At 42.0% G+C, this 16830-nt stretch overlaps 1 protein-coding gene and 1 non-coding gene across 2 annotated transcripts; both read right to left on the bottom strand.

The window, feature by feature from the left end:
• Nucleotides 1-3742: 3742 nt before the first annotated feature.
• Nucleotides 3743-10574, bottom strand: LOC123724551 (protein phosphatase 1 regulatory subunit 15A). The gene is made up of 6 exons (XM_045688720.1): nucleotides 10569-10574; nucleotides 8776-8853; nucleotides 8196-8220; nucleotides 6657-6920; nucleotides 5795-6606; nucleotides 3743-4390 (listed from the first exon to the last, which is right to left on the bottom strand). The coding sequence occupies exons 1-6, from the start codon at nucleotides 10572-10574 to the stop codon at nucleotides 4154-4156; spliced, it is 1422 nt and encodes a 473-aa protein (XP_045544676.1). The 3' UTR covers nucleotides 3743-4153.
• On the bottom strand, nucleotides 8478-8605 carry LOC123724992 (small nucleolar RNA SNORA19). The gene has a single exon (XR_006757469.1). It is a non-coding gene; the product is annotated as a small nucleolar RNA SNORA19 (small nucleolar RNA).
• Nucleotides 10575-16830: the final 6256 nt, after the last annotated feature.

The following is a 16830-nucleotide window of genomic DNA, read 5'->3' as shown; positions in this document are numbered from 1 at the left end:
AATAGACTAAGGTCAAATAGCTTCTCTATACACAGAGGTACCAGACAGGGCTGTCCTTTGTCCCCCCTCCTATTTGCACTCGTTATGGAACCACTGGCCGAGGCCATCAGGGTAACGCCTGCTATACAGGGGCTGCTCATTGGTGATGTTCACCATAAAATAAGCTTGTATGCTGATGATGTCCTGATATTCATTTCTAATCCCGAGTCTTCAATCACATCTCTTATTAATATTATAGAGTTATTCAGTGAATTCTCAGGCTACAAGATTAACCTAACTAAATCAGAGGCTATGCCACTTGGTAACCTTCACTCTGTACCTAATACTTCTCCCCCCTTCCCTTTTAAATGGTCTCCCTCAGGTTTTACGTATCTGGGTATATTTGTAACTCCTAAATTCCAACAAATGTACAAAGCCAATTTTGTTCCCTTGTTTGACACAATAAGACAGGATCTGGAGCGCTGGAACTCTCTTCCGATTTCATGGTTGGGTAGAATATCCCTCTTGAAAATGAACATTTTACCTAGGCTACTTTATCCAATCCAAATGATCCCAGTATTACTCTCCAATAAGGTAATAAAGGATGTAAATGGATGGCTAAGTTCCTTTATATGGAGTAAACGCAAGTCAAGACTTAAGATGGCAATATTGAAGCTGCCAAGTTCTATGGGTGGCTTGGATCTGCCCAATATCAGGTTCTATCAGTGGTGTGCCCACCTATGTTATATTTCAGACTGGATCACAAATGATGACTCCTCTATTTGGTTATACATTGAGACTTCTCTTTCGAAATACCCTTTACAGGATCTTTTATTTTTCACAAGTTTCAAGTCTGTAAAAGATCACTGTAACAACCCCATTACACTTAACACACTCAAAGTATGGAGGTCAGTTCAACGTTTCCTGGGAAGGTCCAAACTAACCTCTGCTCTTACCCCAATTCTTAACAACCCACATTTTGTCCCAGGATTGCTGGATGCTGGCTTTAACGTTTGGCTTAATAAGGGCATACGCAGACTAAATGACTTATTTGCGGATAAGATTTTATTGTCATTTGAGCAGATGGTCGAGAAATATCAACTCCCAAAGCAGGACTTTTTCCATTTCCTACAAGTAAGACATTATATTCTGAAGAGCACCACCTTAATTGGCAACCCTGATATGTCTGTCATTGAAAGAATGCATTTTTTCCCACAAAGAAAAATGTCTGTAAGTCTGTTTTATGATGCTTTAAGGTCCTTTTCCGCTGTCGACACACAGAGGGTGAAACAAGTGTGGGAGAAAGAACTGTCTGTTACTATTGACGAAGAGATGTGGGAGGACATTTGGAAATATGCAAAAACAATATCTATATGTAATCATACTAGAGCAATTCAATTAAGAATAATACACAGATTGCATATATCCCCAAACCGCAGACATGCTTTTAGCTCCTCTTCCTCTTCTCCTCAATGTCTTAAATGTAAAACTGATACAGGCACCCTAACACATTGTTTATGGTCATGTACCAAAATACAAAGATATTGGTCTGGTGTTCTGCAAGAAATTGAAAAGATCCTAGGGGTCGATCTAGAATTGGACCCAGTTTCTCTACTGTTAGGTCTCCCTAGTAGGCATGTTACTTCTGTGGGTAAGAGGAGGCTTTACAACATCCTCACCTTCGCAGCGAGGAAAAACATACTTTTACAGTGGATTAGTGATAAGGTTCCCTCTATTAAAGATTGGCATAAGATACTATTTGAATGGGTGCCAGCTGGAATATCTGACATGTACATTGCATTCTAAGACAGATCAGTTCTACAAAGTATGGGAACCTTACCTATATTACCTAGAACCTGAAGTATCAGCTATTATGCTGCAGGGATTCTCTTAGAATGGTGATCTATGTATTTCAGAATTACACTGTACGGTCAATGTGGGGAACCCAACTTCTTGGTTAAACTGAGCTTTTTTTAATTTAATTACATTTTTTCTGTTTATGTTTGTTTAAAATGTATGTATTGAGAGACGCAATGAGGGGGATGGGGTGAGAGAAGCGCTGAGCGGGGTGAGGAAAATGGTGTGTGTGTGTGTGTACGTGCGTGCATACATACGGATATGTGTAAGTGAGTGCTGTTTTTTTTTTGCCTTGTCCTTGTATCTCTTAATATGGGTGAAAATTGTGAAACTCCAATAAAAAATATTGTTACAAAAAAAAATAAAGTAGTGATCCTAACTGACCTAAAACAGGGAATTTTTACGAGGATTAAATGTCAGGAATTGTGAAAACTGAGTTTAAATGTATTTGGCTAAGGTGTATGTAAAGTTCCGACTTCAACTGTATATATATTTAAAAAAAATGTGGATCACATTTTTATTTGGCATACCCCAGATTGGGAATACCTCTTCTAGACGATTCTGTGCTTCCAAATTTGTGGCAACAGTTTGGGGAAGGCCCCTTCCTGTTACAGCATATCAATGCCCCCATGCACAAAGCGAGGTCCATACAGAAATGGTTTGTCAAGATCGGTTTGGAAGAACTTGACTGGCCTGCACAAAGCCCTAACCTCAGCCCCATCGCACAGCTTTGGGAGGGATTGGAACGCCGACTGCGAGCCAGGCCTAATCGCCCAACATCAGTGCCCGACCTCACTAATACTCTGGTGGCTGACTGGAAGGAAGTCCCCGCAGCAATGTTCCGACATCTCATGGAAAGCCTTCCCAGAAGAGTGGAGGCTGTTATAGCAGCAAAGGGGGGACCAACTCCATATTAATGCCCATGATTTTGGAATGAGATGTTCGACAAGTGGGTTTCCACATAACTTTGGCCACGTAGTGTATCTTCATCACCATCAGCTACCATAAATATTACCTCCCCACAGCAGCAGATAAAAGGCTAATTTAAATCATTAGTTGAGTTATGGTATTGTAGAATTGAATTCACCATTCATTAGTGACATACCAGTTAAACCTATCCTCTAATGGATCTGTGTTCTCCTTAAAAGCGTCTCAGCAGAACTGCATCTAAGGGGGATCCCTTGCAGTACAGTCTCTCTGAGGGAGGCTGTTTATTCTCCACATCATAAACCTAGTTGCCTTCCTATTTTCACCTATGCCCCTTAGGCTGTGTTTACACAGGCAGCCCAATTCTGTTTTTTTTCACTAATTGGTCTGATGTGAAAAGATCTGCGATTGATCAAATGACCAATTAGTAGAAAAAAAATATCAGAATTGGACTGCTTGTGTAAACACAACCTAAGAGGCATAGTGTGAAAATAGGTGAATATTGAAGTGAATTAAGGGACTTTTCTGCAAGATTATACAGAAAATACTGACAGCCTGATATTGTGGAGATTAATGGACTCATGTCAGCTCTATCCATTACATTCCTATCTGCTGCGTTGTGAACTTTCACTCCACTGAACACTCCCCAGATGACCACACCCTCCCTGCTTTGTAGGCATGTCACAATCTGAGACAGAAAGCCTTTTGCCTTTACATGGAACAGCTGTGCCCACAAAAGGCATTAAATATAGATGTGACACATTACGCATTCAAGTTATTGACACGATCCGACTTCTGTGTATCTATGGTGACAGAGATGTAGGTTTGGTCGACCTCAAACAGAAGGGTCAAAGTATACCTCCCACTAAAATAATCACACCAACTGAAGTTTTATTCTGATTCAAGTTATTTCAATTTAAAAAGTAGATGTTTAGTTATGGGTTTTCCTTATCCAAAGATGAATTACAGACCCTCATAGTTATGGTGTCAAACAGGATGTTTATTAACTATAGTATGATCACAAATACCATCTGTTAATAAATTATTCTAGTTCTAAATACACCACTTATCTGGATTAAGATAAACATTTCAAACTGGTACAAATTCAAACATTTTAAACAAGCTCCATAGGGCATTAATAAATTACATTGCTGGGTCAGTCAGTAAGGCATACAAAAGAACATTACATACATTAATGTTGAGGTTAATAACTATATTCAATATAAAAAAAATCAGTGCAACAGTGTTGAGGTACAGTGCAGGTAGAATTTGATGCCAAATCCTATTGGCCTAGGACCACCATCTTTTCATTATAATTGACCTAAAACCATATGTCGCATTGCAACCAATCAAAAGTTCTCATTAGGAAGGTACGGTAAAACATTTATGTTTAGAGCTCATGGACCAGTGGCACGGCTGATGTTGAAGTGCTTAGCAAATTTGCCCGAATCGTGTCTCTGTGTGATTGACTGAAGCAGTAGCCAATGGCCTGCTCTGTTTCCTGGATCCTCTTTCGGAACCGGTCTCTATCACGGGCTAATTCCTCCCATGGTCCTTTGCGAGACATCTGCCGGGCAAAGGGCCAAGTATGCATCACATGGACCTGGACAAGTGGTGAGAACCGCACCTAAAATATACAAACAGGTACACACGTGTCAGATGAGAGCATTTGACTGCAGTGTTGGGAGACAGTCACGCAACATTAACTGGAAGTGAACTCTCCGCTGACTCATGACTCGTATCACATGACAGGTTTAGTCATGACAGGTTTAGTCAAAGTGTAACCGATGTGAAATGGGTACGAGGTAGATGAGTCATTGACTGACCTCACCATCAACTATACTACAAGTTATATTAGGGTGATTCCACACTAGCAGGAAATATATTTTTGGTAACTCAGATTGTTCTGGCAATTCTCACATGGAAACTTCATTTGGGAGGAAGGCTGTTTAACATGCTTTTTACATTTGTATCCCAAACAATCTGTACTTAATACAGACATCGTGGTGGCATTATGCTCCATAGTGTGCTCTAAAATATGGAGTATGTCTGGATTCTGAAATACAATGGTTGACATTTATTCAACATTAAAAATATTAATCTCAAAACTACCCCTTTTATTTTGTTCATTTTAAGAATCGTTTGGAACAATATACTCTACAAGTACATCATATTTCCAGAAGGGGCTCTCTGCTAATGCTGAAGTTATGATACATTTTATGAGCATCACCAACAAACACAGTGAGTGGTAAATGGATTGAAATGGAACTCCATCTGCTGGTGATTTGCTGAAGTCGCAATCCTAAAGGAGGTCTGTGATTGGTTAATGACCTATAACTTCACTTTCTATGTATAAAATGGATTATATCATTAAGAAGTACCAGAGAACCCACTCTGGAAATTTGACATGTTTAAAGAGAATATTGTTCTAAACAATGTCAAATGTTAGCTAACTCAAAATAGTGTAACAGATTCATATTTAATGTTGAATAAATTAATGTGATTTTTCTTCTCAGAATCTAGACATAATCCATATTTGAGAGCTCACTATACTGATACTATAATGACACCAAGATGTTGTCGGTTCACAGGTCTTAAAGGAGGCATGTATAAGTCTAAAAATGGCCTCTCATGATTCTCTCAAAAACAGTTTGTGATACAAATGGAAGCATATCAAACATCCTTTCTCACCCAATTAAGTTTGTGAAAATTGCCAAAACAATCTAGAATTCCAGAAAAATATTTGCGCTCCCGCTAGTGTGGAATCACCCATTACCTTTTTATATATTTGTTTTGTATTTCTGAGTAAATAAGTGGTTCCCCCTTACTAATATTCAGTTCCTAATATTCAAGTATTATGAACTGGATGTCTTGTTTGTTCATGTTTAGCCAATATGTAAACTTGAGCTATTAATAGTACATCATGTTTACTTGCACATTTTTATATGGGCGATGTGATAGACATATCATTTTTAAGGTGGTAAATCTAGAACTATAGACTGAGGGATGTAGAACATGGAAAACTAATAACCTTTTTCAGAGGGTGGTTGAACTTCTCCTGAGGTTGTCCTTGTCCTCCTGTTACTTTAGCTTCAGGTCTCCTCCAGGGCACTAGTGTAGTAGCTGGGTGGTAATGCTGCTTTAGCGGTCTCTTCGGTAGACAAGGCTGTGTGTGCCTGGTTGTTTGGAGGCTTTTGGCCACAACGTCCCTCTGTTTACCCTGGCCGGGTGGTGTCTGTGTGGGGCAGGTCTGTGGGGTGAGTGGGTCTCCAGTGCTGAAGGCAGGTGGCTCTGTGGTTGTAGGGGAGCTCTGGAGGCAGGCACGGAAGTTCAGAGGGTGGTAAGGGTCTTCATTTTGGGAGCGGGACCTCCATAGCTGCTCCTCTGTGTCATCCTCAGAGGAGGAAGGGCCAGGGGTCTCGCTGTCAACAGTGTCAGAAGAACATGAGGCCCTTTCAGCCTCCTGGGACTGTGTAAGCGTTTTGTCTGTGTGAGGGACTGAGCTGGCTACAGATGCCGTGAAACACAGGGGGTTGTATGGGTCGATGGGGCTGGTGAAGAGCTCCCAGAGCCTCTTGCTCTCCTCTTCGTCCAGGTCTGCGCACGAACCATCAGAACTCCCCCAGCTGCTTTCGCTATCTGAACGACTGGTCCAGATGTTCAAGCCACCGAGGGTCTCTTGAAGTTCTTCACCCGGCCGGCCTGACAAGTTACAGTCGAGGCCGCCGCCAACTTGATCTTCATTTTTTTGTTTCCCCCATATTGGAGCAGCTTGAATTGCAGGGGGGGGAAAGAGAAGGGGTTGTAAGGGTCGCTGAAGATGCCCTTCGGGAGTCCCTGGCCTTTACTGTCCTCACTGTCAAACGCTCCCATGTTTCGGTCATCCTCTTTACCCCAGTAAGCACTCAGATCCTCTTCGGGGTTGTCATGTTTGGTTTTGAAGTCAAACGCTTTCTCCTTGCGACACGTTTCATCCAAGCTGGAACTCCTGTGAGTGCTGCACACTAACAGGTTACAGTCACCTGGAAAGCCCATTTTACAGCTGGGGTGGTGTCCAAGGTAAAGTCCATAATCGCTATCCATCCTGGCACGGGACACAAAGTCGTCCACCAATCCGCAACACATCGCCTCAGCCTGCAGGCTGGACAGAAAGGACCCTGTGTGGGAATTTCCAGAGACAGAGTTGATTCTTAGGTGAACTTCAAACCTGAACATATGGAAAACTGTTGAAAGAAAAAGAACAATAGGTTAGGTTACCCATATAAATTTGCCCAAAAGTCCCTCTTTTTACCTGATTAACCCATAGACTGTATGGATTAAACAATGTACAAACAAATTGTTGAGTGGTTCTATGTCCGGTATTGTTATTTGGACAATAACTAGCCTACCAACCCATTCTCCCCTCCAAATGTTTTATAAAATAAGGACATTAATGAACTTGTTATATTGTTAGTCGCCAGTTTTACGGTACCAGGTCAAAACAAGTTACAATCCGTGCGACCAGGGCCACATTCCCCCACACATACAAAATGAAGTGAGGTTTCTGTATAAAAAAATGTATTTTATTTAACCAGATATACTAGTTGAGAAAAAGTTCTCATTTGCAACTGCGACCTGGCCAAGATAAAGCAAAGCAGTTCGACACATACAACACAGAGTTACACATGGAAATGAACGTTACTGTACCTGACAAGAAACTGTAGTAAATGACATGGACCAACAAACGAAGTTGTTCCCACAGTATGGTCCGTATATGCATGATCCACCGTAGGAGTGCCATACCACCGACGCCAAAACTGTCCATCGCAGGTCGATGAGAACTAGTCGTAGAAGAATTGATGCCACTTGAGGCCATTTTAACTCGAGCCATGTCTATCATTCGAAGAATTATCCTCACGTATTCTGATATCGCTCGTCGAAAACAACTAGATTACTCGCCCTCGTCAGTTGTCGTACTGTATGAAAAGGCTTCATTTTCCCCTGAAGTATTACTTTCTACGTATATAAAATATCTCAAACGTTGACTAGTAGTGCAGGCATATTTTCAGTTGTGTTGTTGTAGTAGAGTGAATGTCGAACGACCGCGACGACACTACCCTTAAATAAACAAGTTCGCGTCGTCATATCATGCTGTGATTGGACAAGGTACGCGTCAGTCACATCCAAGTACCGCCTCCTCATTGTAAACTCTCCCTCCACTCACGTGACTCAGTGACGCAGGGAAAGTGCATGGGAAGTGCATGGAAAGTTCCCGGAAATTCTCCATGGTTGCCTCTTTAGTTCAGTCGAAAAATAAACGTATGACATCACAATAACACAAATAGAAGCTGCCACTATATATCCATATTATGCCTCATTAAATAAATACAAGACAAATAAATATCTGAATCCCAATTATTTATTAATCCAAAACGTGATGATGATTATGCCACCAAAGCAGAAGCTGTCGAGGACTCGCTGTAGAAGAAACAAAAAGGAAATGATTAGAGACAGGAAAACGCAATAATACTCTCACAAACCAAAAGTGAACCACCTAGCCAACCATGAAGAGAATACAAACAACTGCTTTCCATTTCAATTTACAACACAAATCAGGGCACCCCACTTCAACATAAAAAAAAAAAATAATAATAATGATTCACATTCGAATTGGTTATATTTGACCCAAGATCAGACAACCCGGAACTAAACCATGGTTAGAGTGTATAATACAGTGCTATATGAAGGGGACTGGCAGAGTTGGCAGTGCAGCCACTCTGATAATTGACCTCCAGCATTCCCCTGTCACAACAGAAATATCTCAGCTCTTACAGGACAAAGAGCAGGACAATGAGTTGTGCAGGAGTCATAGCGACCAAATGAAATGGCATAGACAGAGGTCTGGTACAGTAATATAATGGGCATGTTATGAAGCAATTTGAGCTTAATTAAGTATGGCAGACTATGTTTGCCATACAAAAGATCAGTAATTGTGTTTACTGGTACATACTACTTCCAGTTGGGAGCAAGTACTCTCTTGGTCTTGTAGTAACGGGCCAGTCTGTGGATCCTGCTCTCGGTGAGAATCAGGCGGAACTTGGCATCTTTGTCCTGCAAAAAAAACAGGGGTACAGATATTAGCATCTCTAGAAACAAAGTAGCTTAACAAGCTATTCTTAAAGAGTGCGCACATGACTCAAACCTACATGCAGTACAAAAACACCAGACCCAGACAGGAGAGTGCTGTCCCTGATATGGCTCAAAACATAACACATCTTGTGAGAGACAAAAACGTGTTTACATCGGTCGGCCTACTTTTGACGATTGTGCGATAGGGGTCACTTCGGCCTTCAGATGTAAATATACTGAACAAAAATATAAAACGCAACATGCAACAATTTCAATGATTTTATATAGTTACAGTTCATATGAGGGAATCAGTCATTTGAAATGAATTCAGTAGGCCCTAATCTATTGATTTCACATGACTGGGAATACAGATATGCATGTGCTGGTCACAGATACCTTAAAAAAAGCTAGGGGCGTGGATTAGAAAACCAGTCAGTATCTGGTGTGACCACCATTTGCCTCATGCAGCGCGACACATCTCCTTTGCATAGAGTTGATCGGGCTGTTGATTGTGGCCTGTGGAATGTTGTCCTACTCCTCTTCAATGTCTGTGCCAAGTTCCTGGATATTGGTGGGAACTGGAACACACTGTACGACAGCGTGTTCCACAATCAACGTTGATCCAGAGCATCCTAAACATGCTCAGTGGGTGACATGTCTGGTGAGTATGCAGGCCATGGAAGAACTGCGACATTTTCAGCTTCCTGGAATTGGGAACAGAGACTTGCGACATGGGGCTGTGCATTATCATGCTGAAACATAAGGTGATTAATTAATTATATGAATTATTAAAAATAAAAAATGAAATAATACATTTACTAAAGTATTCAGACCCTTTACTCAGTACTTTGTTGAAGCACCTTTTGCAGCGATTACAGCCTCGAGTCTTCTTGGGTATAACGCTACAAGCTTGGCGCACATGTATTTGGGGAGTTTCTGCCATTCTTCTCTGGTCCCGTGTGGCTCAGTTGGTAGAGCATGGTATTTGCAACGCCAGGGTGTGGGTTCGATTCCCACGGTGGACCAGTACGGAGAAAAAAAAATGTATGAAATGTATGCATTCACTACTGTAAGTCGCTCTGGATAAGAGCGTCTGCTAAATGACTAAAATGTAATGTAAAATGTGATGGTGACGGATGAATAGCACGACAATGGGCCTCAGGATCTCGTCACAGTATCTGTTTATTCAAATTGCCATCGATAAAATGCAATTTTGTCCGTTGTCCGTAGCTTATGTCTGCCCATACCATAACCCCATCGCCACCATGGGGCACTCTGTTCACAACGTTGACATCAGAAAACCGCTCACCCACACGATACAGGTGGTCTGTGATTGTGTACCTTTCGGTTACTTTCCCAACGCACTAACCACTAGGCTACCTGCCGCCCGTCCAAGATAATCCATCCACCTGACAGGTGTGGCATATCAAGAAGCTGATTAAACAGCATGAACATTACACAGGTGCACCGTGTGCTGGGGACAATAAAAGGCTAGTCTAAAATGTTCAGTTTGTCACACAACACAATGCCACAGATGTCTCAAGTTTTGAGGGAGTGTGCAATTGGTATGCTGACAGCAGGAATGTCCATCAGAGCTGTTGCCAGAGAATTGAATGTTTAATTCTCTACCATAAGCCTCGTCTAACCTCGTTTTAGAGAATTTGCCCAATTTGCCCAAGTGGTCTGTGATTGTGTACTGCCATATTCTCTAAAACGAGGTTGGTCGAGGCTTATCTCATCGCTGCAACTCCCGTACAGATTCGGGAGAGGTTAAGGTCATGCATTCTCCGAAACACGACACCGCCAAGCCGCACTGCTTCTTGACACACTGCTCGCTTAACCCGGAAGCCAGTCGCACCAATGTGCCGGAGGAAACACCGTACAGCTGGCAACCAAAGTCAGCGTGCCATTGCCCGGCCCGCCACACATAGTCGCTAGAGCATGATGGGACAATGACATCCTATCGGGCCATACCCTCCCCTAACCTGGAACATGCTGGGCCAATTGCGCGCCACCTCATGCGTCTCTCGGTCACGGCCTGCGACGCAGTGCCTTAGACCGCTGTGCCACTCGGGAGGCCCAGAGCTCAGTGACTTTCAACGTGGTACAGCATAGGATGCCATCTTTCCGAACATGTCAGTTCGTAAAATTTCTGCCCTCCTAGAGCTGCCCCAGTCAACTGTTATTGTGAAGTGGAAAGGTCAAGGACCAACAACGGCTCAGCTGCAAAGTTTAGGCCACACAAGCTCTCAGAACGGGACAGCCAATTGGGTTTCCATGGCCGAGCAACTGCACACAAGCCTAAGATTGCCATGCGCAATGCCAAGAGTAGGCTGGAGTAAAGCTTGCCACCATTGGACTCTGGAGAAGTGGAAACGCGTTCTCTGGAGTGATGAATCACGCTTCACCATCTGGCAGTCTGACTGACAAATCTGGGTTTGGCAGATACCAGGAGAACGCCACCTGCCCAAATGCATTGTGCCAACTGTAAAGGTTGATGGAGGAGGAATCATGGCCTGGGGCTGTTTTTCATGGTTCGGCCTAGGCCCCTTAGTTCCAGTGAATTGAAATATTAATGCTTCCGCATAAAATGACATTCTAGACCAGTGGTTCCCAAACCTTTATAGTCCCCTAAAAACATTCAACCTCCAGCTGCGTACCCCTCTAATACCAGGGTCAGCGCACTCTCAAATGTTGTTTTTTGCCATCATTGTAAGCCTGCCACACACACACTATACGATACATTTATTAAACATAAGAATTAGTGTGAGTTTTTGTCACAACCCAGCTTGTGGGAAGTGACAAGGAGCTCTTATAGGACCAGGGCACAAATAATAATATTATAATAATCAATCATTTTGCTCTTTTTATATAGCCATCTTACATATAAAACTTTATTTGTTCATCGAAAATTGTGAATAACTCACCAGGTTAATGAGAAGGGTGTGCTTGAAAGGATGCAGATAACTCTGCAATGTTGGGTTGTATTGGAGAGAGTCTCAGTCTTAAATCATTTTCCACACACAGTTTGTGCCTGTATTTAGTTTTCATGCTAGTGAGGGCCGTGAATCCACTCTCACATAGGTACGTGGTTGCAGGGGCGAAAATCTGATATCAACTTTGGGGGGGACAATTACATGAAATTTTCTCAAGAGCAATTCCTGAGGGGGACACCAAAAGTAGTGCTGTAACACATAGCCTACATTGTAATATGGTAAATGTATATTGAGGAACCAAAGAAATAAGGTGTTTGCCGTACTCCTAACTACCGGTACCCAAAACTACACAACTACTCACAACAGCAATACCATTGCCTTTAACAAATCTTAGTTCAGTCACCAGTTTAAGTTGAGAGTGGGGGTATCCATGGCATTTTCCAATTATGTTCCTATTTTACAAGTTAAAAAAATGGAGAACCTTTCATAATGTTGCCAAACAAAGACTCAACAAACTTACCTGAGACTCCCTGTTTCTGCCAGTCTGTCCCTGCATATCTGTCCCCAACTCTGCTGTCTGTGTGCCATCTGTTGCCTGCTCTGCCTAATGACATCATTGTGAAACATTTCCATTAGAATTTCATTTCTTTCTTATGAACATTTTATCAACTAGTCTTTGAGATATTAGGCTACTAGGGTTCTTACTTTGCGTTTTGGTGTACTGAAAAATACTCTGCTGTCCGTCTTTTATTTTTCTGCCATTTTTCTACCTGGCTGGCTGGCTACACACACACACAGTGTGTAGGTTATTTACAGTAGGAGATGGGCTTCTATCATCTTATCTTTTATCATTCTATTTTGGCTTCGATCTAAAAGGTAGCTAGCAAATGTGAAACGGATTAAAATGACAAGAGTTGACAGCTGTATGAGTTCACCATTTACACAACATATGCTGCAACCTTTTGTAATTTTAATAGTTTCTTTCATATTGGCTGGCTTCCAACAATAGCTGAATTTGCAAAGCTAGCGAGCACCAATTCAGTTTCAGTGGTGTTTGCTATAATCTTTGCTACCCGGGTTAAATAAAATAAATAAATAAAAGTTCCCTTGCGACAATTTAGCTTTTGCAACGAGACCATTAAATATATTTAAGACAATGGTAAAAGAGAGTGTAGTTCTGTTCAGTTTGGACTTCAGTTTATCACTAACCTTATCACAGGGACTTTGAAGCACTAACTTACATCATCTGCATGCTGATCTCGGAATAAATTGACGATAGCAAAGATTCCATCTTTGACGAGGCCACATAAATGGAATAGGTACTAGCTAGCTTAATAGTTAATATTTGCGCGCTAGCTCTGCATATTCAGCTAGTGTGTGTGCGCGATTGACTGGATTAACCTCACGTCAGTTACGTTCATTGAGTGCCTTTCAGACAGTGGCTACGACCCCTCTGTTACCTTGCCAGTGGATCAAACCATTTTGAGGAAAAGGGTGGGGGGGTCGCAATCTTTTGAAACTTAAAAACACGCTATTAAGTGTCTATAATCAGCACAATTGCTTTCATTGCGTATTATTAATATTATTTAAATTACATAGTTATGTTTCAGTGATATATTGGGGGGGACATATCATATTTTTCCCAGGATGGGGGGGTCGTGTCCCACCCGTCCCCCCGGGATTTCCGCCCCTGCGTGGTTGCAAAGGGCATCAGTGTCTTAACAGCGCGATTTGCCAAGGCAGGATACTCTGTGCACAGCCCAATCCATAAATCTGGCAGTGGCTTCTGATTAAATTCAATTTTCACAGAACCGCTTGTTGCAATTTCGATGAGGCTCTCTTGTTCAGATATCGGTAAGTGGACTGGAGGCAGGGCATGAAAGGGATAACGAATCAAGTTGTTTGTGTCATCCATTTCAGGAAAGTACCTGCGTAATTGCGCACCCAACTCACTCAGGTGCTTCGCTATATCACATTTGCCATTGACCGTAAGCTTGAGGTCATTTGCACACAAAAAAATCAAACCATGATGGAAAGACCTGTGTGTTGTCCTTGTTAATACAGACATAGAATAGCTCCAACTTCTTAATCATAGCCTCAATTTTGTCCCGCACATTGAATATAGTTGCAGAGAGTCCCTGTAGTCCTAGATTCAGATCACTCAGGTGAGAAAAAGCTCCACTCAGATAGGCCAGTCGTGTGAGAAACTCGTCATCATGCAAGTGGTCAGACAAGTGAAAATTATGTTCAGTAAAGAAAACTTTAAGCTCGTCTCTGTCAAGGGCATCGTAAGGAGTGGACCAAAACGCAGCGGGTAAAGTGCTCATCTTCTTATTTTATTAAAGGAAAAACACTTAAACAAAACAAATGACAAAAACAGTCCAGTAAGGTGCACAGACTATACTAGAAACAACCACCCACAAAACACAAGAGAAAACAAACCCAACTAAATATGGCCTCAAATTAGAGACAATGACAACCAGCTGCCTCTAATTGGAGGTCATTGCCAAAAATCCAACATAGAATTAGAAAACTTGATAAACACAGAAATAAAAATATAGAACTTAAACCAAAAACACCGAACCACACAAAACAAACACCCCCTGCCACGCCCTGACCAAACTGCAATAACAAATAACCCCTTTTACTGGTCAGGACGTGACAGTCTCTCAATTTAAAAAAAAGTGTCAATACTTTGCCCCTTGATAACCAGCACCCTTCTGTATGTTGTAAAAGCGTTACATGGTCGCTGCCCATATCATTGCATAATGCAGAAAATACATATAAGTTCACGGGCCCTGCTTTAACAAAGTTAACCATTTTCACTGTAGGGTCCAAAATGTATTTCAACCTGTCAGGCATTCCCTTGGCAGCAAGAGTCTCTCGGTGGATGCTGCAGTGTAACCAAGTGGCGTCGGGAGCAACTGCTTGCACACACGTTACCACTCCACTATGTCTCCCTGTCATGGCTTTTGCGCCATCACTACAGATACCAACACATCTTGACCACCAAAGTCCATTTGATGTCACAAAGCTGTCCAGTACTTTAAAAATATCCTCTCCTGTTGTCCTGGTTTGCAGAAGAGGATGTCTTCCTTAACTGACCCCCCCATAAACGTAACGGACATATACCAGGAGCTGTGCTGTGCCCGCCACGTCTGTTGACTCATCCAGCTGTAACGCATAGAATTCACTGGCTTGTATGCAAAACTGTAATTGTTTCAAAACATCTCCTGCTATGTCACTGATGTGTCGTGAAACAGTGTTGTTTGATGAAGTCATTGTCTGTATAGTTTTTTGGGCTTTTTCACCCAGCATTGTCCCAGCCATATCCACGGTAGCAGGAATAATTAAGTCCTCCACAATAGTATGGGCCTTGCCTGTCCTGGCCCTCTGTACGCCTATGTAGATATTCCATAAAAATTCAGCTACAATAGTCATTTACAACATTAACAATGTCTACACTGTATTTCTGATCAATTTTACGTTATTTTAATGGACAATTAGCCTTCTGATAGGCTAATTGACATAATTTGAGTTAATTGGAGGTGTACCTGTGGATGTAGTTCAAGGCCTACCTTCAAACTCAGTGCATCTTTGCTTGACATCATGGAAAAATCTAAAGAAATCAGCCAAGAACTCAGAAAACAAAATTGGACACCTTTACAAGTCTGGTTCATCCTTGGGAGCAATTTCCAAATGCCTGAAGGTACCACGTTTATCTGTACAAACAATAGTACGCAAGTATAAACACCATGGGACCACGCAGCCATCATTGCACTCAGGAAGGACACGCGTTCTGTCTCCTACAGATGAACGTACTTATGAAGATGCTGGAGGAGTCCTATATTGACATAACCTGAAAGGTCGCTCAGCAAGGAAGAAGCCACTGCTCCAAAACCGCCATAAAAAAGCTAGACGACGGTTTGCAACTGCACATGGGGACAAAGATCGTACTTTTTGGAGAAATGTCCACTGGTCTGATGAAACAAAAATAGAAATGTTTGGCCATAATGACCATCGTTATGTTTGGAGGAAAAATGGGGAGGCTTGCAAGCTGAAGAACACCATCCCAACCTTGAAACACGGGGGTGGCAGCATCATATGGTGAGGGTGCTTTGCTGCAGGAGGGACTGGTGCACTTCACAAAATAGATGGCATCATGAGAGAGGACAATTATGTGGATATATTGAAGGAACATCTCAAGACATCAGTCAGGAAGTTAAAGCTTGGTCGCAAATGGGTCTTCCAAATGGACAATGATCCCAAGCATACTTCCAAAGTTGTGGCAAAATGGCTTAAGGACAACAAAGTCAAGGTATTGGAGTGGCCACCACAAAGCCCTGACCTCAATCCTATAGAAAATTTGTGGGCAGAACTGAAAAGGCGTGTGCGAGCAAGGAGGCCTACACCAGCTCTGTCAGGAGAAATGGGCCAAAATTCACCCAACTTATTGTGGGAAGCTTGTGGAAGGCTAGCTGAAGAGTTTGACCCAAGTTAAACAATTTAAAGCTAATGCTACCAAATACTAATTAAGTGTATGTAAACTTCTTACCCACTGGGGATGTGATGAAAGAAATACAAGCTGAAATAAATCATTTTCTCCACTATTATTCTGACATTTCACATTCTTAAAATAAAGTAGTGATCCTAACTGACCTAAAACAGGGAATTTTTACGAGGATTAAATGTCAGGAATTGTGAAAACTGAGTTTAAATGTATTTGGCTAAGGTGTATGTAAAGTTCCGACTTCAACTGTATATCTATATATAAAAAAAAAATGTGGATCACATTTTTATTTGGCATACCCCAGATTGGGAATACCTCTTCTAGACGATTCTGTGCTTCCAAATTTGTGGCAACAGTTTGGGGAAGGCCCCTTCCTGTTACAGCATATCAATGCCCCCATGCACAAAGCGAGGTCCATACAGAAATGGTTTGTCAAGATCGGTTTGGAAGAACTTGACTGGCCTGCACAAAGCCCTAACCTCAGCCCCATCGCACAGCTTTGGGAGGGATTGG

Source organism: Salmo salar, chromosome ssa10, assembly GCF_905237065.1.
Source record: "Salmo salar chromosome ssa10, Ssal_v3.1, whole genome shotgun sequence".
NCBI classification, from domain to species: Eukaryota; Metazoa; Chordata; class Actinopteri; order Salmoniformes; family Salmonidae; genus Salmo; species Salmo salar.
Note: the sequence above shows the minus strand (reverse complement) of the source record. Positions and strands in the feature narration are given on the sequence as shown.